The 25,973-nt window shown below is 35.2% G+C and overlaps 1 protein-coding gene across 6 annotated transcripts in view; it reads left to right on the top strand.

Moving 5' to 3' along the window:
- Positions 1–25,973, top strand: part of SESTD1 (SEC14 and spectrin domain containing 1) — a 101,737-nt gene that overhangs the window by 53,210 nt on the left and 22,554 nt on the right. For all 6 annotated transcript variants that reach the window (XM_037523641.1, XM_037523639.1, XM_054699895.1 and 3 more), the window contains 4 exons: positions 6,743–6,856; positions 8,646–8,743; positions 11,337–11,392; positions 20,691–20,902. In XM_037523641.1, the coding sequence (XP_037379538.1) occupies positions 6,743–6,856; positions 8,646–8,743; positions 11,337–11,392; positions 20,691–20,902 (480 nt within the window). The remainder of the gene's footprint in view (positions 1–6,742; positions 6,857–8,645; positions 8,744–11,336; positions 11,393–20,690; positions 20,903–25,973) is intronic.

Below are 25,973 nucleotides of genomic sequence, written 5' to 3'. Positions count from 1 at the left end.
AAGCAAACATATACCTTAAAATAGTTTGTTTATAAATAGATATACACACATGAACTATATAAAGAATGCAAAAATACACACAGACACATTTTCATTCTAGATCTTGCATACATATTCTCAGCGTAAGTGAAATAGCTGAGTGCCTGCTCAGTAAAAGGTTTAGTGTTAGGTTTTTGGGAGTGTAATATATTCTGAAAAATTAGGAAAGGATAAATGTTCTAGTTACAGATGGAAGGGTGAGAGTAAGGAAGAAACAAATTTTGAGTCTTTCTTCAAGTCAGATTCCAGATTAAAGAAAACATTCATAGATGTTTTGATAAAGACAATAGAGTAAATATCTTTCTTCTGACTTGTTGAACACTGTTATGTGTTAGTTAATAAATGAAGAAACAAATTTTGAGTCTTTCTTCAAGTCAGATTCCAGATTAAAGAAAACATTCACAGATGTTTTGATAAAGACAATAGAGTAAATATCTTTCTTCTGACTTGTTGAACACTGTTATGTGTTAGTTAATAAAGTATTGTGGGTCTAGTCATTCAATTTGTCATGTGTTAAGCACTTTAGCATATATAAAATAAAAGAAAAGGTAATATTTATGTCGGACTTTAAAAAATTTTCAGTTTTTATTTCCTTTGAAAGGACTTAGCAGGAGTTTGAAAAACTTATATAGGTAGAGATCTTTTCTTCTTTTTTGTGGTTCCACTGTTTTATTTTGTCTCCCTTTGTGCTTGTTACTAGTTTTCACATTTCTTTGGAGATAGATCTGAAATTTAAATTTCTGCTTAGTACAGTGATAGCAAATTTGAATGTAGGCTATACATTTTTTCTTCAAAAATTTATTATCCATAAACAGAATATTCTGAAGATGTATATTTGAAAATAACTAGCAAATATTTAGCAGTTAAATTAGATAAAAATCAGAATATGAGACCCACTGCATTCCTGAATAAACATATATTAAAGTATAATTTTCATAGAGATAGTCATGACTCCCATGCAAATATAAAATGAGAATGTCAGACACTTGCAGCTCATTAATTGATGTGACATTATCAGTAACTTGTGAGATGGTTTAAAGAACACTTGAGAAATTTAGGGATTTTATAGGCAGATAAAATTGCAAAGTTGGTTAATGTCCTACAGATCCATAAATTGTAATCTTTGAGGTTATCTGTTTTTCCAGTAGACAGGAATTAATTCCACGGAACATAATTATTCATATTATTTTGGATAAAATGTACAAGTCAACCTCAGTTCCTATAACAGTTGGTCCTATTGGTCAGTCTGTACGAAGTCAATGAAAGGTAAAAGTTTAGCACTACATGAAAGAGTTTACTTGCCAATTCCTAAGATTCAGATAATTTTTCTGACACATTAGTCATATACTTATAGGATAGTAGTATGTAAAATTTGGACATTAATGATATACTGAATGTTCATGTCACTGCAGAATAATAGAAGCTATTTTTTGAAGTGTGTTATTTTGATTTTTATATCAATCTCCCTTTAAGCTTTGTATGCCAAGCAACGTTTTAGTGTCTTCCCACATCATTTTCAAAATTGTAAATTATTAAAGGAAGAATCATCTTTTTAATAGTCCCCATTTCAAATATATTAATTTAAAATATTTTTAATATTTATCAGTTGCTTAGTGGGTAGATCAGTCAGTTGTTTAGGCTTATAACTCAGCTAAAAATGCTAACCAATATGGTAGCTCTACTCAAATTTTACTTTAGTCCTAAATACCCTACTTTCCTCTCCCAGAAAAAACATTTCCTTGTTTTTGCTTATGTATTTGGATAAACCCTTTTTATAAAATAACAACCCACTATGATGTCTGTGTAGTTGAATTGTCTGTTCAAACTTCGTTTGTCCTTTTAGAAGCAGCTGACTATAATTTATGTTGCTTTCTGGCAAGTGGTGTCATTTTCTAAAGGAAAGTAGACAGTTACACACTTTTACTAACAGAGTACAGATTTGCTGTGCACAGGAAGGAGGACTTCTCTTTCATGTTGCCAACCCTGACTCACTTCAAAATGATGATTCTTAAGTAGATGTATTTTCATAAGTAAGATTCTTTCCTACTATTGCAAATTTTTCTAAAATGTTGTTTACTTTTGTTTTTTAAACATATATTTTCTAATAAAGTAGAAACAGTTATTGCTATTTTCCCAGCCTCCTTTACTCTTTCTCCTTGCCTTCACTCTTTTTTTTTAATAGAGGTGTGTTTTATTTATTTATTTGTTTGTTTGTTTGTTTTGTTTATACATGCACTGGGTACAGTCAGAAGCGTGGGAGGGTGAGAGAATTCACCAGAGCCAGAGCAGGGAGCAGAGCAGGCAGAAGGACCGAAGTACACTGCTGAGGGGAGCAGCGGGTGGCAGGAGAGGTCTGTGTGCCATGTGGGACCCTCCAGTGTCCGGGGAGCAGCTAGGGATCGAACCGGCGCCGCAGAGGCTGCGGGCAGCTTCGCAACCCAGCGCTCAACTGCTGCGCCACCGGGGAGGCCCTGCCTTCACTCTTTCAGTAAAAATTATATTTACAGTGGAAACTGAGATGCAGTAGATAATTCTCTAAATTGTTAATTTGAAGTGATCATGATTTTGAGTTGTCTGATTGTTCAAATAATAGCTTTTTTAAAGAACATTATCTGATTATGTTTAATCTTCCAAGTGTGGAAGTATCTGCCTTGATCCTAGGAGTTGGTGGCAGATTAAATGGTTTCTGTTGCCTAACTCTCTCTTTTATGTTGAGTATTATTTCTACCTCTAACAGCTAGTCAGACGACATTACATTGGAACAAGGGAATAAGTAAAACCCTCTATTACAAGGTTTTTAATAAGAGAAAACCATTTTCTGTGCTTTTTCCTTTTAAGGTGTTTATTTTAAATTAGCTCCCATTATTACCTAACTAGCAAAGCAGTGAAATTGACATATGCCAAAACTCCTTATACTGGAGATAACACTAAATTGCCACTTAAAATAGCTATACATAATATAGTTTGCAATTATTAAAGTAACCAAAAATGTAATTTGATGTTCTTTATCTTATTTCTCTTATTTTTAAGTGGGAAAAGACACATGAAATCCCTCTGCTTTCCTGTCATCAGAACCTCCAGGCTTTTCTTTGTTCTCCCTTTAACCTTCTTGTTGTCCCAGAAGACATTTTCTTCAGTTTGAGGTTGAGATTCCATCACTTCCTTTCTGTTAGTCATTGCCTTCTTTTATTCTTTTCTGTTTTTAGTTTTTTTAATACAGTATTTAGTACCTATTTAAAAATACATAGGTACATATGAAACTTAAAATAGATACTTGGGTACCTACTCCCCGACTTAAGAACTCAAACATCTGTACCTTGAACTATATCTCTGTCCCTCCTTGACCTCATTCATCCAACCCACAATTTAACACCTAATTTGTTTGTGTTTATACATCTTTTCTTAATGGTTTTGTGTGTGTTTAAAAATTTACTGTGAAGCAATTTTTAGAAAAAAATAGGGAGTACTAATATTTTATTAATCTTTTATAACTATCTATAGGGGCAGCATCTGGGATATTATTTATTCCTAAGCAATATATTTAGTTTCATTTATTTTTGAGCTTTATAAAAATGGTACAATGATTTTAGTCTTCACTGACTTGCTTTTTCTTTACTCATTATATGTGTTGAAATAATGCATATTCTTGCAGTGCACATAGTTGATTCATTTTCATTGCTGAATGTTATTACATTGAATAGAAATATTCACTTGTTATTCCAAGTGAATAGAAATATTTTCACTTTTTCTCTTGTTGATGGATTTTTGGGTGGTTTTCCATTCTTTCACCATTTTGAATGATGCTCCATAAGCATTCTTATAAATGTCTCCTGATAAGCATGTACAAGAGTTTCTGTTTATGGCATCTGCAGGCATAAGTTACAAAATGTTCAAATTTTTAAGATAATGCCAACTTGTTTTCCACATAAACATTCTAATTTTCCACTTGCAGTGTATAAGAATTCCTACTTGTATACAGCCTTGTTAGCACTTGCTACTGACTAACTAACGTGATAATTTGCAAGTCCTTATGATCATTTCTTTTCTCATTTTGTCATTTGGTATCAATGTTATTCTAGTCTCATGGAATGAGTTGGAAGTTTTCCATGCATTTCTGTTCTGTGGAACCATTTGTTAAGATTGAAATGATCTGTTATTTGTTTTTTAGAACTCACTTATAAACTAGCTGGGACTGGTATTTTCTTTCTGGGAAGATTACTTGAAAGAGATTTATGTTTATTTTATTCATAATATTTTTGTTATAAAAAATTGTGAGCTCAGAAAAAAAAATAAACAGGATATTATAATTAACTCCATGTATTTGTATACCCAATTCAAACAGCCATTTAACCCATGGTCCATCCTGCCTCATCCTTTCCCCAAGGAAGACTATGGCTATAATAGTGAAGGGAATTGAAGACATTTCAGTGTAACTATAAATATCTTGCTATGTATCTCTAAATCATAAAGGTTCTTCAAACAATATAACCCAATATCATTATCATGCTTTAAACAAAACAATTCCTTCATATCAAGAAGTCATTTGTTTTCAAATTTGGAATTATTTGATAAGTGTTATAAAAGGATTTAGCTATATATAAAAGTTTTATATACAGATTAAAAAAAGTATACAGATTCCTTCTTTCCTTCTTTCCTTCCTCCCTCCCTCCTTCCCTCCTTTCCTCCCTCCCTCTCTTCCCTCCTTCCCTCCTTCCTTCCTATTATTGGTTGTAGTACAGAACAAAATTCTGATGAATAAGTTTTAAAGATCTTACTGCCTTTACTCAACAATTCATAAATCAGGCAGCCTATCCATTTTAGCAAGGAGCTTTGAGGAACTGTACAAAAGTGAAAGACATTTATAGGTAGAAGGGAGCAGGAATGAGGAAGTTATAGCAGACAAAATGTGGATTTGGATTAGCTGTTATAAGGCTATTTTTCTTTAGGGGACTACAGAGGAGTATAGACAGACTGGTGATTCCTGGCTGGTTTAAGATTTCATTTCTGGGAGAGCTGAAACTGTAACTAGGTTAAGTCTTGGTTTGGTAACGTGGAGCTTAGCCTAAACAACTCCTGATTGGGGGCCCTTTGTCTTATTTTTAATAGTCAAGTTGCCTTTCCAAGCAGATGAGATTTTAAATACTTATTTAAATACTTATGATTTCTGATTTGATTGAACATTGATTTTTAGCTTAATTTCATTGCAGTGGTAGAATATATTAGTTAGTTCCTTTGAAATTTACCAAGACTTTTTTTCCTGACCTCTAATGCTCAGCCAAGTTTCTGCATGTTTCATACTTGCTTAAAAAGAATATGCAAGTCTCTCCTTATTGGTTGTGGGCTTCTGTGTTATTCCATTAAATAAAGCTTTTGAATCTTGATTTCTCTTTTCTTACACATATTTTTTCCTGATCAAACCAGGTTATTTGTCTTAGAGAGGATTTTCATAGTTTGTGTATTGTGTGAGCACCCTTGTGGCATCACTTGACATATTCTTTTGCCTTTTTTAATCACCGCATTTCTATATATTGATATTTGGACTTAGACATTTGATTATTTCCCATTTGATTCTCTTCCTCCAAGGTTAGTTGGTAATAATGTGTTGGTAATAATGTGTTGCTTGATCACCAGATAGATGCTTATTTCACTTATTTTGCTGGTTTTCAGCAGAGTTCAGTAGTGGCCGTTTCTTTTGGTATTCATATGAGAGTATTATATTTAACTTGCTTAATGTTTCAATTCACAGCATTTATTATTCTCTTTGATATACAAATAGTTAATATCTCCAGCCAGTAGAAGCCTTTTCAGGACCTTGGGCACAGCCCCCATAGTCTTTGATAATTCTCTTAATATCTGGAAAAGAGATGTTCCAAGCTTGTCATACAGATTTCCAACACCAGACATAGAATTGGCCATCTTTCCAAGGAGTCATGATTCCTTTTTATGGGAAGTGGTAGAGATATTAGTCTGGATGCTAGGGATGTGCATTTCTGTAGAACTGATCATTATTTCTAAACCTTTCAGTGAACAGAACTAGAAAACATATAGCTGTCAGGACAGAAGGGATAAAAGGGTGGAGGGTTTGAGTAAATCAGGTAAAAAATGGGTCAATTATATCAGGAAGCATCGATGTGAATTTTTGTTAATGAACTAATATATAGATGCCGATTTGTAATGATGCATACCTGAAATTTATATCATACATATACCTGATGCATACCTGAAACTTTTATCATACACTGTTGCTTTGGTTTAAAAAAAAAGGCATGTTAGAGAAACTTGAAAGTGTAATTTTTAGATTGCCAGGTTTAGTATTCATTTGTAATTATCATTTTAGTACAACTAATTTAAGGCTATATGAAAGTTCTTTGCTGTGTATATCACTGTATGAAAGGAATTGATTTTTACTACCAAGAAATTACTAACATTGATAAAATTTTGAAATATTTCAACAGAGCTGTTAGAGTCTCTTATTTTTTAAAATGTGGCATTTGTAAATGATTTATGATAGCTTATTTCCTAGAAGGTATCCATAATTTATTGAATTGATTTTAAATGCTTTTTTATTAGTTAAATAAAAATATATCTCTATAACCACATTGGAAACACTACTGCATATTTTAACCTAATTTTACCTCCTTATTACAGTCATGGGACATTAACTGTGATTTACTAAATATTTATTTTCTTTTTACCTTCATAGGTTATTTTAGTGTCTGCTAATAAATTGACTCGTTATATAGAGCCATGTCAGTTAACAGAAGATTTTGGTGGGAGTCTGACCTATGACCACATGGACTGGTTAAATAAGAGGCTGGTTGGTATACTACAATGAGATGAATGTTATTACACATAAATATTTTGATGACTTTATCATTTTAATCAACTGAAATGTAGATTGTTTTCCTTTTTGCAAAAATGAAGTAATAGTGTTAGACTCACAAGAATTAGCTCATGTAAACAATCGTTAGTCGTTAGTATTACTCTTTAAAGTTCTGAATCTTTTAAGTAGAATAACAAAGTCACATAATTTCTTGAAAGGTACTTTCCTTGATTTCAGAGAGGATATTTAAACATTTATTGGGGTTCAAGAGAAGTTTGACAGGTTAAGGATTTCTTTTCTGAAAATGTATCTTTGTCAAGAAATCTGAAATCTGTTGCTCTGTATAATATGTCATTGTTTAATAAAACTGCTGAGATGAGGAAAAAAAAAGTCCTGCAAACACTGAATAAAACTGTTATTTGAGGATTTACTTTTGATATATATTTAGTCTGGTGGGGTTAGTCTCTTCCAAAAGTCAGAGAGACTTTTTTCAGTAGGTCTGCCGTGGTATGGCAACTAGAGATCAATCAAGGCCTTTGAGCCTTGGGAAGTCCATAACCATTACTTAAAGAATTTAGATTGTTTTGCATTTAGTGCCCTGAAGGGTAGAAGCTGCTTCTGGTTTTGCCTAAGTCCTTCTGTCTTCCCTAATCCAAGAGATAATCATGTCCTAACCTGTTTTATTAATTGAAGACACAATCACTGCTCTCCCTTTTACAACTAGACGACTGTAGTTCATAAGGTCTCGTCCTCTAGAATGATAAACCTTGTTCTAGGTTTACTGGTAACATGTCTTCTCTATTTGAGAATCTCATCTTCACTCTCAGAGTAAAGATGAGGTCACCCCTTCCTTGTCTGTCATGTGTATTCTCCTTCTGTCCTTGATACCCCAGGTCTCAAAGTACAGGCTAAAAATTCCTGGTCCGTTTAATTATTCTTTATAATTATCAGTAGTTACTATTTAAATTCTCCATATTTATGTTTTGATTGATTTTTCTTTGTTAACCTGTCAAATGCTGTTGTGATTGCTTGCCCAGCCCAGAACAAACCAGATAAAAAGTGATTCCTTTTGTGCCTCCATACTACTTTCACTTATAATCAGTTTCCAAGAAACTATTAATTATGTTAAATAAAGAATGACTGCATATGCTAATTTTATTGAAGAATAACAAACTTTTGGTTATTTTAGAATAGATAATTCTATTTTCATTATATTTTGAATAGTGATGTCAAGCAAATTAATGTCTGCTTTATTGCTTATGTTTGAATATACTTACCCAAAGCTCTTTTAGAAATGTTTTAAAAATCAAGTTCAAATTCTAACTTACTTATTTTTATGCTACATTCCTATATGTAAAACTCTGTAATTAGTACAGCAACCGGTATTGATTAATGATAGGCTAGCACAAAGAAGTATTTTGTTAACTGGAATTAGAAGATTTGAACTGGCTTAAATATTTTCCGCGTAGTTAAAACTATTTTTGGTGTAGCTGTTTCTCAAAAACCACAAGAATAAAGTAAACATGACTGAGCAATAAAAATTTTTTTAAATGTGTTCATATTTAAAAAATTCTTTATCCATTGAAGCTACTGATTGTTTTGAGATGAGCTATCTTTTCTTACGTACACTATTGTATCCTGGTGTTGAATTGTGCTGTGACTTCCAGGGAGGTAAAGGGAATAAGCCAATTCTATTACTCTTAATGGAAAATAACTTACATACATATTAACATTTGTGATTAATCGCAATATGTTAATGAAATATTCTATTTTAATCTCATAGGTTTTTGAGAAGTTTACAAAGGAATCTACATCATTATTAGATGAACTTGCTTTGATTAACAATGGAAGTGATAAAGGAAATCAGCAAGAGAAAGAAAGGTAGATCCTAGTGCCACGCAGTTTTAGTTTTGCCTTTGGTCATGATTAATGTGATAAAGGTTATCTGTATTTAATGCAAGGTAAAAGAATTAAGATAAACATGTCTCTAATCAAAATTGACATACAAAATTTGCATATTTTTAATTCATGGGAATTTGCTTTACATGTAAAATTTGATTAGAAACAGTTTCCTTACTAAAGACAATTTCTTTTTTTTTATTATTTTTTTTTCTTTTTATTTTTTCTTTATTTTTTTTAATTAATAATAAATTTTATTTTTATATTCCCCATACAATTTCAACCCCCCCCCATGAATGGTATTAGATTTACCTTTTTCTGACACTAAAATATTCATTTGCAGGGATATGTCTTCAAAATAAAATAATTTTATACCTTTTTAAATGTCTACTTTGCTTGTAAAGAACATGGAAAGGCTAGAGATTGAAATGAAATTGTTATAACCTACTTAAATGCAGTAGCACTTAAATGCCTAGCTTGTAGAACTCCCCTATTAGTAAAATATGTGTTTACTCATGAGTTCAACTCAAGTATTTACTCGTGGGTTCAACTTTAGTATTTTATGACATTGGATAAAGTAAATGTTCACTGTGTTGTATACATGTGCTTACTTAGATTTTCGTTTTAAAAGATTTCCATTGAACCATACAATCTTACCAGGTTTGGATTTTTCTCCCCCCTGTTGCCTTTCTGGTCTTTCAACAACAAAGTAATCACTAGTAGAATAATATTTCACTAGGAAATTTGAATTATAGAATCAACACATCCCTGTCTGTCTCTTGAATCTGACCTTAAAAATGCAATGGAGGGCCTCCCCAGTGGCGCAGCGGTTGAGCGCTGGGTTGTGAAGCTGCCCGCAGCCTCTGCAGTGCCAGTTCGATCCCCGGCTGCTCCCTGGCCACCTGAGGCGGGCCCCACATGGCACGCAGACCTCTCCTGCCGCCCGCTGCTCCCCTCAGCAGTGTACTTCAGTCCTTCTGCCTGCTCTGCTCCCTGCTCTGGCTCTGGTGAATTCTCTCACCCTCCCGCACTTCTGACTGTACCCAGTGCATGTATAAACAAAAAACAAACAAACAAATAAATAAATAAATAAAACATGCCTCTATTAAAAAAAAAAAATGCAATGGAACCTTGATAAAATGTATCGTGTTATTCCGAGTCCAGATATTTAGTAACATAGCAATCAACTGGCACAATGAGGAGAATGTGAGAAAGTCATAGTGTAACAACAAATCTTGATTCAAACACAAAAAAATGTGAAGATAAATGGTGTGATTGTAAATCTAGTTGAAGTTACAATAAACATTAATTATCCTATAAAAGCCAAATAAAAATGTAAAGTATAGATTTTTACATATATAAATATGTGTGTAGAGGTCACATACTTATATGCTCTGGTTTAGAAACTGAAAATGTCATATAAATTACTTGACAAAAATTACTTTCTGAATAGTCTACTAGAGTAATTTTGATGTTTCTTGAAGTCATGTTCTTTAGGAAAGACATATTAAGAGGTGCATGTGGAAAATGAGTTCATGGTCATAGAGTTTAATGTTATTTATTGTGTTAACACCTCTCTGACTGTGAAAATGTACAGACTACAGATTCTGAGAAAACAGTGCAATAAAGAAACAAATATTTTTCATTGCTTCCTTAGAACTTCCTGTCCTTGCATCTTTCCTTCTCCACCTAGTAGTGATATCTTGTGCAGTGTTTTGGGAAACATGTTGGGAAGTGCTAATTTGTATGGTTACATGAAATATCAAATAAAATCTTGTCTTTGCCAATACCTCCCCGTAAAATTCAAGTGTTATTTTTTAGTTTCTTTTAAACCCCAGATAATATAAAAATTCCTTTTATTGCAAATTTTCATCACCTTGGGTTAATCCTCAGGAAGCATCTGAGCTATTCAAGAGGGGAAGGCCTAGATCAGTTGCCAGATGTGAAACATATGGACCAAGATTTGTTCAGCACAGCAAGGTCCTCAGCTTTGATTTGCCATGTACCTTATCTTTCTTCCTTTCATCTTTTACTTCCCTTATGTGCTTATGAAAACAGAAACTATAGGGCAACTGCAAAAAAAGCAGTATCAGTACAAGGAAGGGAACACACACGCTCTCACACACTCACATAGAAGAATATCAGAGAGAGTGCTGCAACTCTCAAAAGTTGCTCTAGATAATAAAGTTTTGATTGGAGGATGACTACAGGCATTTTTAATGTTACATTTCTGGGTTATTATATAGCTACAGATTTCATTTTGAAACAAATGTCTAGTGGAAGAATACGAAAATAGGTATCTTCAATATATTTGCAATTAATGCTATAATCTATAAAAATAAACTACATTTTACAAGTAATAAGTTTTGTGATTTATCATGTAGATATTTTTTGGCTACTAGTGTTTAGTTATATCGAACAGGTTTTCTAATCATTAAGAGAAATTATAGTAGTACAGTAGAATAGTTTGCTTCCACTTTTTGTGCTTGTTCATTTTGATGTATATGTTTAAAGGGTTTTAAGTTATGTGGATGAAAATACAGCTTTTAAAATTTACTCATTTGGTGCTTGCCAGGTCTGTGGATTTAAATTTTCTTCCATCAGTTGATCCTGAAACAGTTCTTCAGACAGGTAAGATGAAAAAACATATTTTAGTGATAATCAAATCCAACATACCAGTTGTGTATTGATTGGTCCAGGAAATAAATATTGATTGAACATGTGTTATGTGGTAGGAACTTGAAGGGAAATTTTTCAAACTTGTCTGGTTTAACCTAACAGTGTGTTAATGTACTCATTCTACAATATTAAAAATATTGATTATGATAAGATTAAATGATCTCTTTTTAAAATATTTGGGTTTATTTCCTTATTTATGAAATGGAAATAAAAATTTGTTTCATTGGGTATTTAGGAGGATTCTTGAATACTCAGTATCTTCTAGCCTTATATTGTCTATATTTTCGTATTTTATTTTCCTAACAACCTTTTGAGATAATTTTCACTATTTGTACTTAAGCCAGCTAACACTTAGAGATATAAAATAACTTGCTCAAGATCAAGTAAGTATACCCTAGCTCAATATATGTCTAAATCCAAAGCCACTACCTGTATGGTTATATAATCATGTATGTAAGAATGCCTATAACATTGCCGAGTCCTTGCACATTGTATGTTCAGTGTAGTATGTGTATTCCAGCCCCGGTATTTTTAGTAGTGGTTTCACAGATTGTAAGAGTAAAAATTGATATTCTTTTGAATGAAAAGATCTTAATTTTAATTCTAATCTATTTTTCTAATAATAGCTCATAATCCTAATCCCACTGTTTACCAGGCACTGTTCTAAGCATTTTACATGTGGTAACCCATTTATCTTTCACCAGAACCCAGGGAAGTATATACTTCTATTGCCCTAATTTTAAGATGAGGAAACTGAGGCTTAAAAAGGTTAAGTAACTTGGGCCTCCCCTGGTGGTGCCGGTGGTTGAGCGCAGCACTGTGAAGCTGTCCGCAGCCTTTGCAGTGCCGGTTTGATCCCTTCCAGCCGGCGAGGGCCCCACATGGCGTGTCAGACCTCTCCTGTCGCCCGCTAATCCCCTCAGCAGTGTATTTCATCAGTCTGCCTATTCTGCTCCCCGCTCTGTCTGTGGTGAATCCTCTCACCCTCCCGTGCATCTGGCCTGTACCCCGGTTCTTGTATGAATAAATAAATAAATAAATCTTAAAAAAAAAGGTTAAGTAACTTGTTTGGGTTACACAGCTAGTTACAGCAAGACTGGAACTTGAAACAAAGCAGTTTAATTTCAGAGTATATCCTTTGAAATTATTTTGTGGTGCTGCTTCTCTACTAGAAATAGTCTCCAACAAGGAAAGCTTAAGGATAACAATTGTGAAAGTAGTAAAAATAAGTGTACTCAGATCTTAATGACTTTCATGAGTATATATGTAGGCTTTGCATAAATCTTTAAAACCATTATTCTAATTACCAAATGTAATGAAGAATAAGAAATAAATTCTGAATTGTATTGAGTTAGTTGTCCTAAGTTTTTGTCAGTATGATATAGATCTTATTTCCTTAGAGAACAAAGAAATAACTGTTATCTCTGAATTACTACATGAATAACAGGTACAGTAAACTGTAACTAAAAGTATTGTTCAAGATTTATAACTTACTTCACATTTATGTTTAACATTTTGAAAGCTTAAACCATTGAATTAAAACATTTTTAATTTCTATTTTATTTTTTAATATATTTATTTTTTTAAAAGCTATTTTTTATTTATTTATTATACAAGCACTGGGTACAGTCAGAAGCGTAGGAGGGTGAGAGAATTCATCAGAGCCAGAGTGGGGAGCAGAGCAGGCAGAAGGACCGAAGCACACTGCTGAGGGGAGCAGCAGGCAGCAGGAGAGGTCTGCGCGCCAAGTGGGACCCTCCTTCGATGGCCGGGGAGCAGCCGGGGATTGAACCGGTGTTGCAGAGGCTCCATGCAGCTTCACAACCCAGCGCTCAACCGCTGCTCCACCAGGGAGGCCCTGAAATTTCTATTTTAAATTAACTTTATATACCACTAAATCCTGTTGTTCTGTGTTGTGGACTATTAAAGCAGAGCTTGAAAGACTATAAAATGGAGAGTTTAGAATAATCTTGGATATTTTTATAGAAATTGGTAATATCTGTTAGCAATAATAAAAGTTTTGTTTCTACATGTTGGTAACCATTTAATTTAGGACATTTACTTGAATAAAGATGAAGAGAATTTAAGCATCTGCATATTTTTTAGTCCCTAAATAATAGCAATTGGAAATATATTTTCCTGGAAAAAGAATTTGCAATTTATTTAGTTTTAAAATTATTAATGTACTTGCAACTTTTTTTTTTTTTTTTTTTAATATTAAATTTTATTTTTATATTCCCCCATACAATTGCAAACGCCCCATTCTGACCCCAATCCTTCCCCTCCCGCCCCCCACCCCCCAAAAAGTGTCTCTGGTTCATAGTTTTTTGTTGATTTTGATTTTCACTTTCTTATATTCATTTTCCTGGTCCCTTATTTAAGTTTTCTAGATTCCTGCTATGAGTGAGACCATCCGGTATTTTTCTTTTTCTTTTTGGCTTATTTCGCTGAGCATGATCCCTTCCAGTGCCATCCATGTTGCTGCAAATTGCATGTGTTTATCTTTTTTGAATGCTGAGTAATATTCCATGGTATATATGTACCACATCTTCTTGATCCAGTCATCTATTTTTGGGCATTTGGGTTGTTTCCAAAGCTTAGCTATTGTAAACAGTGCTGCTATAAACATAGGAGTGCAGGTGCTCTTTGGAATTGATGTTTCTGTGTCCTTTGGGTAAATACCTAGGAGTGGAATTGCTGGATCATATGGAAGCTCTATGTTTAGTAGGTCCAGAAATCTCCACACAGCTCTCCATAGTGGTTGGACCAGTTTGCACTCCCACCAACAGTGCACAAGAGTTCCTTTTTCTCCACATCCTCGCCAACATTTGTTGTTGCTAGTTTTTTTAATATGTGCCATTCTCACTGGTGTGAGATGGTATCTCATGGTAGTTTTGATTTGCATTTCCCTGATTACAAGTGATGTTGAACATTTTTTCATATGTCTGTTGGCCATTTGCATTTCCTCTTCAGAGAAGTTTCTTTTTAGCTCTTCTGCCCATTTTTTGACTGGATTATTTTCTTTGTTGTTGCTGAGTCTCATCAGCTCTTTGCAGATTTTTGTGATCAGTCCTTTATCATTAGTGTTGGGTGCAAAAATGTTCTCCCAGTTGGTGGGGTTTCTCTTTGTTTTTGTTATTGTCTCTTTTGCTGTGCAGAAGCTCTTTAATTTGATGTAGTCCCAGCTGTTTATCTTTCTCTTCACTATCACTGCTTTGGGTGATGTGTCTGTAAAGATGTCTTTGATGTGCAAATCCCGTAGTGTTTCGCCTATATTTCCTTCTATGTATTTTATGGTTTCAGGTCTTATGTCTAGTTCTTTAATCCATTTTGAGTTGATTTTTGTGTATGGTGTGAGGTAGTGGTCAAGCTTCATTCTTTTGCATGTAGCGACCCAGTTTTCCCAGCACCATTTATTGAACAAACTTTCTTTGCTCCAATGCATAGTCTTTGCTCCTTTGTCAAAGATTAGTTGACCATAAATCTGTGGGTTTATTTCTGGATTTTCTATTCGATTCCATTGGTCTGTATGTCTGTTCTTGTTCCAATACCATGCAGTTTTGATGATTATGGCTTTGTAGTATAGTTTGAAGTCTGGGAGTGTGATGCCTCCATTTCCTTCTTTTTTTTTCAGTAGAGCTTTGGCTATTCGGGGTTTTTGGTGATTCCATATGAATTTCATCAATAATTGTTCTATTTCTTTGAAGAATGCCATTGAGATTTTGATTGGAATAGCATTGAATCTGTATATTGCTTTTGGTAGGATGGCCATTTTAATAATGTTTATTCTTCCAATCCATGAGCAGGGGATGTCTTTCCATTTCTTTGTGTCTTCTTCTATTTCTTTTAACAGTGTTTTATAGTTTTCTTTGTATAGGTCCTTTACCTCTTTTGTTAGATTTATTCCCAAATATTTGATTTTTTTTGTTTCGATAATAAAAGGGGTGGTTTTTTTGATTTCTTCTTCTTCAGATTTATTGTTTGTGTATAGGAAGGCTACTGACTTTTGCGTGTTGATTTTGTATCCTGCCACTTTACTGAATTGATTGATGAGTTGAATTAGTTTTTCTGTGGAGATTTTGGGGTTCTCTATGTATATTATCATATCATCTGCAAATAGTGATAGTTTGACTTCTTCTTTTCCTATTTGGATTCCTTGGATGTCTTTCTCTTGTCTTATTGCTCTGGCTAGGACTTCCAGTATTATATTGAAAAGCAGTGGTGAGAGTGGACATCCTTGTCTTGTTCCAGATCTTAATGGAATTGCTTTCAGCTTTTCACCATTGAGAATGATACTGGCTGTTGGCTTGTCATAGATGGCCTTTATGATGTTGAGGTATGTTCCTTGTATCCCAAGAATTTCAAGGGCTTTTATCATGAATGGGTGTTGCACTTTGTCGAAAGCTTTCTCAGCATCTATTGATATTATCATATGGTTTTTATATTTCTTTTTGTTGATGTGTTGGATAACGTTGATTGATTTTCGGATGTTAAACCATCCTTGTGCCCCTGGAATGAATCCAACTTGGTCGTGGTGAATTATCTTATGGATACATTGTTGGATTCTGATAGCTAAAATTTTATTGAGGATTTTTGCATCAGTGTTCATTAGGGAGATTGGCCTATAGTTTTCCTTTTTTGTGTTGTCCTTATTCGGTTTTGGTATTAGTGTAATATTGGCTTCATAGAACGTGTTTGGTATTGTCCCTTCCTTCTCAATTTTTTGGAAGAGTTTGTGAAGGATAGGCACTAATTCGTCTCTGAATGTTTGGTAGAATTCATTTGTAAATCCATCAGGTCCTGGGCTTTTGTTTTTGGGGAGGTTTTTGATTACCATTTCAATTTCGCTGCTTGTAATTGGTCTGTTTAGGTGTTCTATTTCTTCTTTATCTAGCTTTGGGTGATTGTAGAGTTGTAGGAATTTGTCCATCTCCTCTAGATTGTTGAACTTGTTTCCATATAACTGTTCATAGTAGTTACTGATTATTCTTTTGATTTCTGCTGTGTCCGTTGTGATTTCTCCTCTTTCATTTATGATTCTGTGTATTTGTGCTTTCTCCCTTTTTTCCTTTGTGAGCCTGGCTAGGGGTTTGTCTATTTTATTTATTTTTTCAAAGAACCAGCTCTTGGTTTCATTGATCTTTTGGATTGTTTTTTTAGTTTCAATTTCATTTATTTCTGCTTTGGTTTTTATTATTTCTTTTCTTCTACTGGTTCTGGGGTTTTTTGTTGTTCTTTTTCTAGATCTTTGAGCTTCGAGATTAGGTTGTTTCTTTGAGTTCTTTCTTGTTTTTGATGTGAGCTTCTATTGCTATATATTTTCCTCTTATTACTGCTTTTGCTGCATCCCATACATTTAGGATATTGGTGTCCTCCTTGTCATTCAATTCAAAGAATTTTTTAATTTCTTCTTTGATCTCCTCGTTAGTCCAGTGGTCTTCCAGTAGTGTGGCTTTTAATTCCATGAGGTAGGATAGTTCCTTGCCTTCTTTTTATGATTTATTTCTAGTTTGATGCCTTCGTGGTCAGAAAAGATGGTTGGTATGATTTCAATCTTGGTGTATCTGTTGATGTTTGTCTTGTGCCCCAGTATGTGATCGATCCTGGAGAATGATCCGTGTGCGCTTGAGAAAAATGTGTACTCCGTTTTTTTGGGGTTTAGTGTTCTATAGATGTCTGTTAAGCCCAAATGCTCTAGGTCCTTATTTAGAGCTTTAGTTTCTTTACTTATTTTTTGTCTTGTTGATCTATCCATTGTTGATAGTGGTGTGTTGAAGTCTCCCACTACATATGTGTTTTCTCTGATGTCTGTTTTCAGAGAGGACAACAGTTGTCTGATATATTTTGGTGCTCTTTCGTTTGGTGAGTATATGTTAATGAGTGTTATTTCTTCTTGAAGTATTGTCCCCTTAATCATAATGTAGTGACCATTGGGGTCTCTTTTTATTTTTTTGAGTTTGAAGTCTATTTTATCTGATATAAGTATAGCTGTTCCTGCTTTCTTTTTTGGCCCATTTGCTTGTAGGATTGTTTTCCATCCTTTGACTTTGAGCCTATTTTTATCTTTTGTAGCTAAATGTGTTTCCTGGAGACAGCAAAAGGTTGGGTTTTGTTTCTTAATCCAGGCTGCAACTCTGTGTCTTTTTATTGAAGAGTTTAGTCCATTTACATTTAGAGTTAATATTGATATGTTAGCATCTGTATTTGCCATTATGTTTGTCTTTCCTTTGATTTTATTTATTTATTCTTTTAATAACTTTTTTTTTTTTTTTGGTCTTCTTTCGTTGTTATTCGTCCCTCTGAGGTTCTGGCTTTAGGATTCCTTGTAGTATTTTTTGGAGTGGGGGTTTAGTCGCAATGAAATTCCGGAGTTTCTCTTTGTCTGGGAAGGTCCATATTCTTTCTTCATGGAGGAAAGAGAGCTTTGCGGGATAGAGTATTCTTGGTTGGCATCTGTTTTCTTGGAGTCTGTTGACTATGTCCCTCCACTCTCTCCTTGCCGTAGTGTTTCTTCAGAGAAGTCTGATGTCAGCCTGATTGGTTTTCCTTTGAATGTTATCTGTTTCTTCCCTCTTGTCAGCTTCATTATTTTTTCCTTGTCCTGGATTCTTGGGAGCTTTACTATTATGTGTCTTGCTGTGTTTTTCCTTTCGTCGTGGAAGTTTGGTGTTCTTCTTGCTTCTTGTATATCAATTTTCAGCTCCTTCTTCTCATTTGGGAAGTTCTCTTCAATTATATCCATGAATATTTTCTCTGTTCCTACATCTCTCTCCTCTCCTTCTGGAATTCCTATAACTCTTATATTTCCTTTCCTCATGGAGTCAGATAGTTCCCGAAGTCTTTCTTCATTCTTTTTCCTTCGTACTTCTCTTTCCTTTTCTGTTTTGGTTCTTTTTATTTCTGTGTCTTCAAGATTACTTATTCGTTCTTCCATTTCATCTATTCTGCTTTCATTGCTTTTCCCAGAGTTCTTTAGTTCCTCCATTAATTCTTTGATCTCCTGCATTTCTCTTACTTCCCTCTTTAGGGACTCAATTTCCTTCTTCTGATCTATCACTTTTTTAATCATGGCAATTTTAAATTCTCTTTCTGGAAGGCTCAGAAGTTCTTCCAAGTTGCTGTCGTTGCAATCTGGGGAGTAGTTTTCTTTTTGTGGTGTGCTTCTTTCCTGAGGAGTTTTTAGGTTGCGTGTGGTTCTTCTACTCCCTACTGTCTGTTTTCTAATTTGTCGTATGCGTTGGGACACTGTGTTGCTCGGACTGACTGACATCTTGGGTGAACTTCTCTGCTCCCCTCTGGCTCTTCCAGGAGCCATCTCTGTCTTCTGGGGGAGCTTTCTGCTGGTTTTAGGCAGTTTTTACTGAAGAAATGTCCCTGTTCTCAAATGGCGAAGCGGGATGCAGTCCCTGCGCCTCCGGTTTCAGGCACACTCTTCTGCGCACCCGGTCTGCCCCGGACGTGGGTGCCTGCTCCCTCTGTGGGCTCAGACTGCTGGTCGGAAGGGGCCTGGCGTGGAATAACTTCCCGGCTGGCCACTGGGTCCTCCAGAAACCTTCTGCCCTTTTCAAGCAGTCTTAAGAAATGTCCTGTTTTATAGGGTGTTAGTGACTTTTTTTTTCCTGGTCGCTAGGTGGCGCCAGAGATCTCTCCTATTGTCCTTGGGGGGCTGTTTTTCGCCTCCCCCCACCCCGTGGGACAGAGAACAGAGCGGGAATGGTAGGGTACACCTCAACAGCTTTGGGGTGCTGTGTCTGCCTTGTGCCCCACCGTCGTGGAGAACCCACGCCCCGAATTTTCGTGCCCCGGGTCTCAGTTCAAAGCCCTCAGTTCCAGGACGCGGGCTGTAGCCCAGTTCAGTGGCGCGGGAATGGCGCCTTTTGCACTGCTCCCGTGCCTGGGCGCCTGGTTCCTGCTCACTCAGGGAGGGACCTTCACGTCAGTGAGGACCTCCGCGCGTCTCCCCGCAAGCCTAGGTCGTCTCCCCGCAAGCCTAGGTCGCAGGCACGGGGACCTGGGCAGCCGCGATCCAGGTCTGCACTTGCTTTTCAAGCTCTCCGAGCGCGCCGCGTTTCCGCGCCAGCTTACCGGCAGCCCGGGCTGTGTGCGCGTCTCCCGGGGTCTTTGTTCTTCTCTAATGGCGCCCGGAGCCGTTCGCTCACCGCCGCGGCGGATCCTGCAGGGTTCGCCTCAGCTCCCGTTCACGGGGTGTGTTGGCTGCAATAGTTCCTTTCCACTCACAGTCCCGCTTGCTGCGTCGTTTGTTCTTGTGGGCCGTTTTGGTTTGTTGTTTCCTCCTCTCTGCCGGTCGGAGAGTGCCGCCTCTGTGGGCGGGGGAGGGGAGCAGGGTTCTGCGCTTCCCTCCCTTCTAGTCCTCTTTTATGGCCACTTTCTTCTTCGGGCAGTTCGCTGGCGTCACCCGTTTATCTTCTGTGTCCCACTTCTCACTGGGACCTGCCGCTTTTCCTCCCTATTCACTTTTTTTAATGGGAGATCTTACTCGCAGCGTCTCCTCGCCGCCATGTTGCTCCGCCCCTCTACTTGCAACTTTTGACATTGCAGATTCTGCAATTTTAAATTCTTATGCATGAATAGATTTTCTACATGAGTTTGCTATAATTGAATCACATTGAATGTAGTTTTTAAACTAGTATGTTCCTTCATGATTCAGTTAGTATGTTGTAGAGATTCCGATAGAGATTATTTAGGCATATTTTGTACCAGTAATAAAGAGTTTCGGCCCTTATTCTAATCATAAATACATTATTACACTGTTAATTTTTCTTTCAGGTGCTATGATTAAGAGTATGAATTGAAACTTTAAGCATGCAACTCACTGCTTAGTATTGATTAGTACCTTCAGACAGAAAGTCCAGAGTGTAATTGTGCACTATAGGAAAGAGGGTTGGTTGGCAAGGTATTCTGAGTAATGAATGTAGCAGAAAACAAGATTGTGATAGGTGGTCAGATATACACATAGATTTGATTAAAATATTTGTATCACACACACTATATACAGAATGCATATGTGGTATATTTATGATATAATATAGTATATATGTGAACCTATATGTTTATATCCAGCTTTGAAATTTATTTCTATACAAGTTGTAATATATATTTAAGTATTTATGACTTGGTATGTAGGCAGATGAGTTGTTAGATGTGTTTGAAAATAAGGGGTAAGTGTTGAGAAGTTTGAGAATTGAATTTTTTTATGGACATTAATTACAACTATCTTTCATTTGTAAAGGGCATGAATTGTTATCCGAATTACAGCAGCGTCGATTTAATGGCTCAGATGGCGGCGTCTCGTGGTCTCCTATGGATGATGAACTACTTGCACAGCCACAAGTTATGAAATTATTAGATTCACTGCGAGAGCAATATACCCGCTACCAGGAGGTTTGCAGACAACGTAGTAAGCGTACACAGTTAGAAGAGATTCAACAGAAGGTGATGCAGGTAAGTGGTTATTTTGAATATATTTGATTCTTTTTAATTCTAAATTTGAGGGCTTTTTAAAAAAATAATTTCTACTGTGTGACTGATTTTTAACTAGGCTTTATTTACACTAGATAAAGAACCTTCAAGATATCAAGTTATATTCTAAAACTATTTTAATTATGTACATTATTACAAACAGTGTTTGCTTTAATATTTCTACAGTGATGACTTGGAAGTCATTCTTTGAAAATAAACCTAATAACTAGTTGTTGGAAATGTCTGTGGTTTCAGTATATTCTTGCAAGAAATAACATTGATATTTGATTTATTCTTAATTTATAATAACATTAGTTTTCTTTGTTAATTTGTATAGTATGAAGAGTTTTTTTATCCTAGTAAAATGATAGCATGTAATGTCTTCATATGTCCATTGGATTGCTCATGCCCATAAGATTGCACAATAATATTTCATTATTTTATGATGCTGAGAAAACTTCAAATATATTTAGTACATATGAATTTTAATTTCTTTAAAATAGATTTTTTTTAAGAAAAGTAGGCTAAAAGTACTAAACACCAATACTGATAGACGATATTTTTGTTACTTAAACTATTTTCTGGATTTTTATCTGTTGAATTAAGAAACAAATCTTTAAATATTTTACTTACGAAATTCCAAATTATAAATGACCCTGTTTTTATCTAGATTCATCCATTCATTAGATAAATATTTATTAAGTGCTAATTATGTGGAAGACTTTGTGCTAAGTTTTATACAGGATGTAAATGTAGACTTGATTGTTTTTTGCTATCAAACTTAATAAGAGAAAGTGTGTTACAAGGGCATCACTGAAGTACTGTGGGTATTTGTAGGAGGGTTTATCTCTTTTGTTGCAAAATAGGAAGACTTGGTGCAGGAGTTAGCACTTGATCTTGTCCTCCAAGAATGTGTCAGATTTCTCTAGGCACCTATTTTAGATTTTAAAGGAGCATTAGCACTTTGAAGAGGAAAAAGAACATCTTGAGTAAGCAATAGCAGCATGGATTCTAAGCTTCATTGAAAGAAAAGGAAGCAGTAGGCACTGGGAAGTTCATGGCTTTTGAGTCAAAGAGCATTGTCTGAGACCATGAGCTAAATTCTAGTTCCTCCTCTTTGCTGTGTGATCATGGTCATATTAATTTGCCCTCCAGTACTTTGATCTGATTTCCCTCTTTCATCCTTCCCCTTGATTCTTTCTCTCCTTTGTTTCTCCATAGAAGTCAGTCATCAGAGAGATGAAGGAATTCCTATGATTGATATATATTAAGATAGATAAACATAAAAAAATTTTAAGTAGGAGACAAAGATCATCTGCATGGCTGTGTAGATTTGGGGAGGGGGTTGGGACTGGTGGTTGCATGAAAATTAGAGGTTTAGATGCAGTAGAGGTGATTCCAAATTTCGTTGGTGGGGATTGGAAGAGCAAAAATACCACATAAAGGTTTTATTTTTAAGTAGGGTTGATCTTGAATTTTATGACAGAAACTTTTTGGCCTGTTGGTTGACCCTGCTAGTTAATGGCTGACTGTCAAGGTGCAGGAAAATCATGGGTGATAGAATTCATCAAGCAGGTATGCTTTGCTATATGAGGGTGTGACAGAAAGATAGAGTTGAAGTATTGGCAAATGTTTTTTGGAAATGATGGAGCAATGCATTGGTTACGGAAGAAAGAAACTATCAGCAGATAATGATATTTATAATAATAGTGATAATAGTAACAAGATTATTGTTAAGAACAAATAAATTTCATTACAATTCCATTTTCTTTATGAGCATTACAAGTGAATTACTTAGAATATTAATATTCATTATGTAACTGTCCCTGCACTGCTTTCACCAGTCACATTTTAGGATAAGATCTATTTCCCTTGCCAAAATGATTACTTAAATTTTGCTGCATGGTAACATAGTAATTGTATCAGCACACACAGAACACAAACTGTCTTTGGTCTTACAAACTTGAGGAAAATAATTTTTTTTCTTTATATAATCATAAAGTTGACTATCTTTTCTTGTGTTAAAGTTGTGAAATTGAATTTTTCCAGCTTTCCCCCCAACTTTTCCCTTAAAATATAATGAAAGAGAAATTAATAGCTCTATCATTTCCATGTTGCTGTTGCTGCTTACTAATTAGATTTCACATAGGCAATGATGTCATTTCACTGAAATATGTTATTGTTATTCTCATTATTTATCGTGGCAGTAATTATTACCAAAACTGCAAATGTTATTTCTAGTATAATCCTTGTGCTTTTTTTCCTTTGTAGAAGGAACTATAGATGAAAAATAGAATACATTCTGAGTTACAAAAATATACAGCCAAAGTTATGTTCCCAGTTCCCCATAATCTTTAATTAGTTCCTGGACTTTTGGTTGACATTCTCTGGTGGTTGGTCTGATCTCACATATATTCTCATGCAGTTTTAGAACTCAGCCTGGACAAGAAAGAATGGTGGATATTCCATATATTTTTTGGCCTAAGCAAATATTTGTGGTGGTAGATTTTAAGAGCATTAAATATTGTTATATTTTGCAGACAGATATAACTGTTTGAGGGGTCATATAGACAGGGATGGGGCATAGAACTATTTTTTGTAGTAAGTTAATATTCAGACTAATTCAAAGAGACATTCTGATTGAAATTATGTATGTATGCATACATGTGTTGCATACATAGTGTTGCATACTAGGGAAAATTGCTTTCAGTATACCTTAAAGCTGAATGTTCATTGACAGTATAACTAGCATTTTATATGAAGAAGATGACTTTGCTTTAAAGTTTATTATAGATTTACAGTTCTTCAAAAGTTCCATGTTAATGAATTATTCTTCCCCAGTTATGATTTATATGAATCTGATTCTATAATATTCTAAAATTGAAGTTTAAATATTTTCTTAAGTTTTAAAAATAATATATATAATAAATACATTATTAATTAGCTAAGAATTTTTTTTAGCTAAACATTTTTGAAATGCTTTCATTCTGTCCTTATTTTTAGAATTTAGCTATGTCTAATTAAATAGTTATATTAATTGTTTAAAATGTTTAACAGCCTATTTATACTTGTTTATGTATTCATATCTGTAACATATAGTAATAAATGAGAAATAATTGAGTCCCAGTAAATAAATGGGTAATTGTTTAAAAAATGTTTCCATAAACTTCCCTAAAACTTAGTCTTTTTTTTTTTAAGATTTATCTATTTATACATATAAGAACTGGGGTATAGGCCAGAGGTGCAGGAGGTGAGAAAATTCACCAGAGACACAGTGGGGAGTAGAACAGGTGCATCTACTGACATACACTGCTGAGGGGAGCAGACGATAAGACATGAGAGGTCTGCTGCGCCATGTGGATTGGCCTGGGATAGAACTGGTGCTGCTGAGGCTGCCGATAGCTTCACAGTGCTGTGCTTAATCCCAGGGAGGCCAAAACGTAGTCCTTTTTATCTCCTTTTTAAAAATGGTATTGAATAAAAAAGCTTAGGGACTTCCTTAAGAAACCCAAGAATCTGTGGCCTCCCTGGTGGTTCAGGGGTTAAAGACAGCCGGCTTATCAAACTATTGCCAGCCACTGCAGCAGGAGTTCCCGGCCTGGCCAGGGAGGTGACTCACGTGGCGCAGCAGATCTCTCCATGGCGCAGCAGCAGACTTCTCCTGTCTCACCGGCTGCTACCCTTGGCAGTGTATTTCAGTAGATCTGCCTGTTCTGCTCCCCACTCTCTCTGGTGAATCCTCTTGCTTCCCCCCATCCCACCTCTGGCCTACACCCCAGCATTTGTATGCATAAATAAATCTTAAAAAAAAATGAAAAAGAAAAAGAAACTCAAGAATCTTACTGACCAAAGGATCAGATGTGAACAAACTTTATAAAGATGAGCAGACAGAAAGAGCTAGGTTTTTTCTTTCAGAAGAAGTGAGGAGCACAAAGAGGCTAACAATTAGTGATACACAGGAACAAAACATTGCTTTCAAAAGAGCACTTGACAATAGGGGTTTGCAGATAAACTCAGGACTCTGAAAAGAGAGTTTAGCCAAGAAAGTTATAGCACTTACAGCTACTCCAGTGAATCCAAAATAGTACTTTGGCATTTTTTGTTTTTGAGTTCTTGCTCTCTTGTATTAAGCCTTATAAAGAGAAGGTTGAAGCCAGTAATACATTGATATTTAACACACTAGATTATAAATGGGCAAGGAACATGAGGAACCAAATAGTAAAAGATCATATACTTTTAGTAAGCAAACATTTGCACTGTTTTCATTCTAATATTTAAAAATATTAGTGAGAAATTCTGTTTTCAGTTGACAGAAGTATTTTTAAAATATTAGTTTTATTCACTGCAAAGGTTATTGTACAGTTAAGCTCATTACTTGGATGTTTGGTATAGAAACATCTTCCCTGGCCTCTACTGGAAACCTTTCCTGGGAATACAATATGAAATTAGAGGAAAAATGCAATATGTAACTGTACATATATGTAATTTATGTATACACATACATGCATATGATTTATATATAAATGTGTAATATACACATACATATTCATCATAGAATTAATTGAATTTGGAAATATTTTACATGCCCAGCATTTAAGAATAGGAGTCTAGTAAGAAGGCATAGTTATTTGAGGTAGTATGTTACTTAATTGTTTTTTTTTTTAAAGATTTATTTATTTATGCATACACGAGTTGAGATAGAGGCCAGAGATACGGGGGGTGAGAGGATCCACCAGAGCCAGAGTGGGGAACAAAACAGGCAGAATAACTGAAATATACTGCTGAGGGGAGCAGCAGACAAGACAGGAGAAGTCTGCCTCACCATGTGGGTTTCTCCCTGGCTGGCTGGGGATCAAACTTGTGCTGCAGAGGCTGCGGATTGCTTCATAGTGCGGTGCTTAACCCCTTGGGACACCAGGGAGGCCCTTGACTGTTTTTTAATAATGGTGAGTGGGTGGGTTGGAGCAAGGGAGGAAGAAAGGAAGGCAGCCAGGCAAAGAAAACTGGCCTTCTTTAAAAAAAAAAAAAGGATTTGTAACCATTAAAAATTAAT

The sequence above is a fragment of the Talpa occidentalis genome, unplaced genomic scaffold (genome assembly GCF_014898055.3).
Source record: "Talpa occidentalis isolate TD23 unplaced genomic scaffold, MPIMG_talOcc4v2.1 talOcc4.3, whole genome shotgun sequence".
NCBI classification, from domain to species: Eukaryota; Metazoa; Chordata; class Mammalia; order Eulipotyphla; family Talpidae; genus Talpa; species Talpa occidentalis.
The sequence above is the reverse complement of the archived record's forward strand: the minus strand, read 5'-3'. Positions and strand labels throughout refer to the sequence as shown.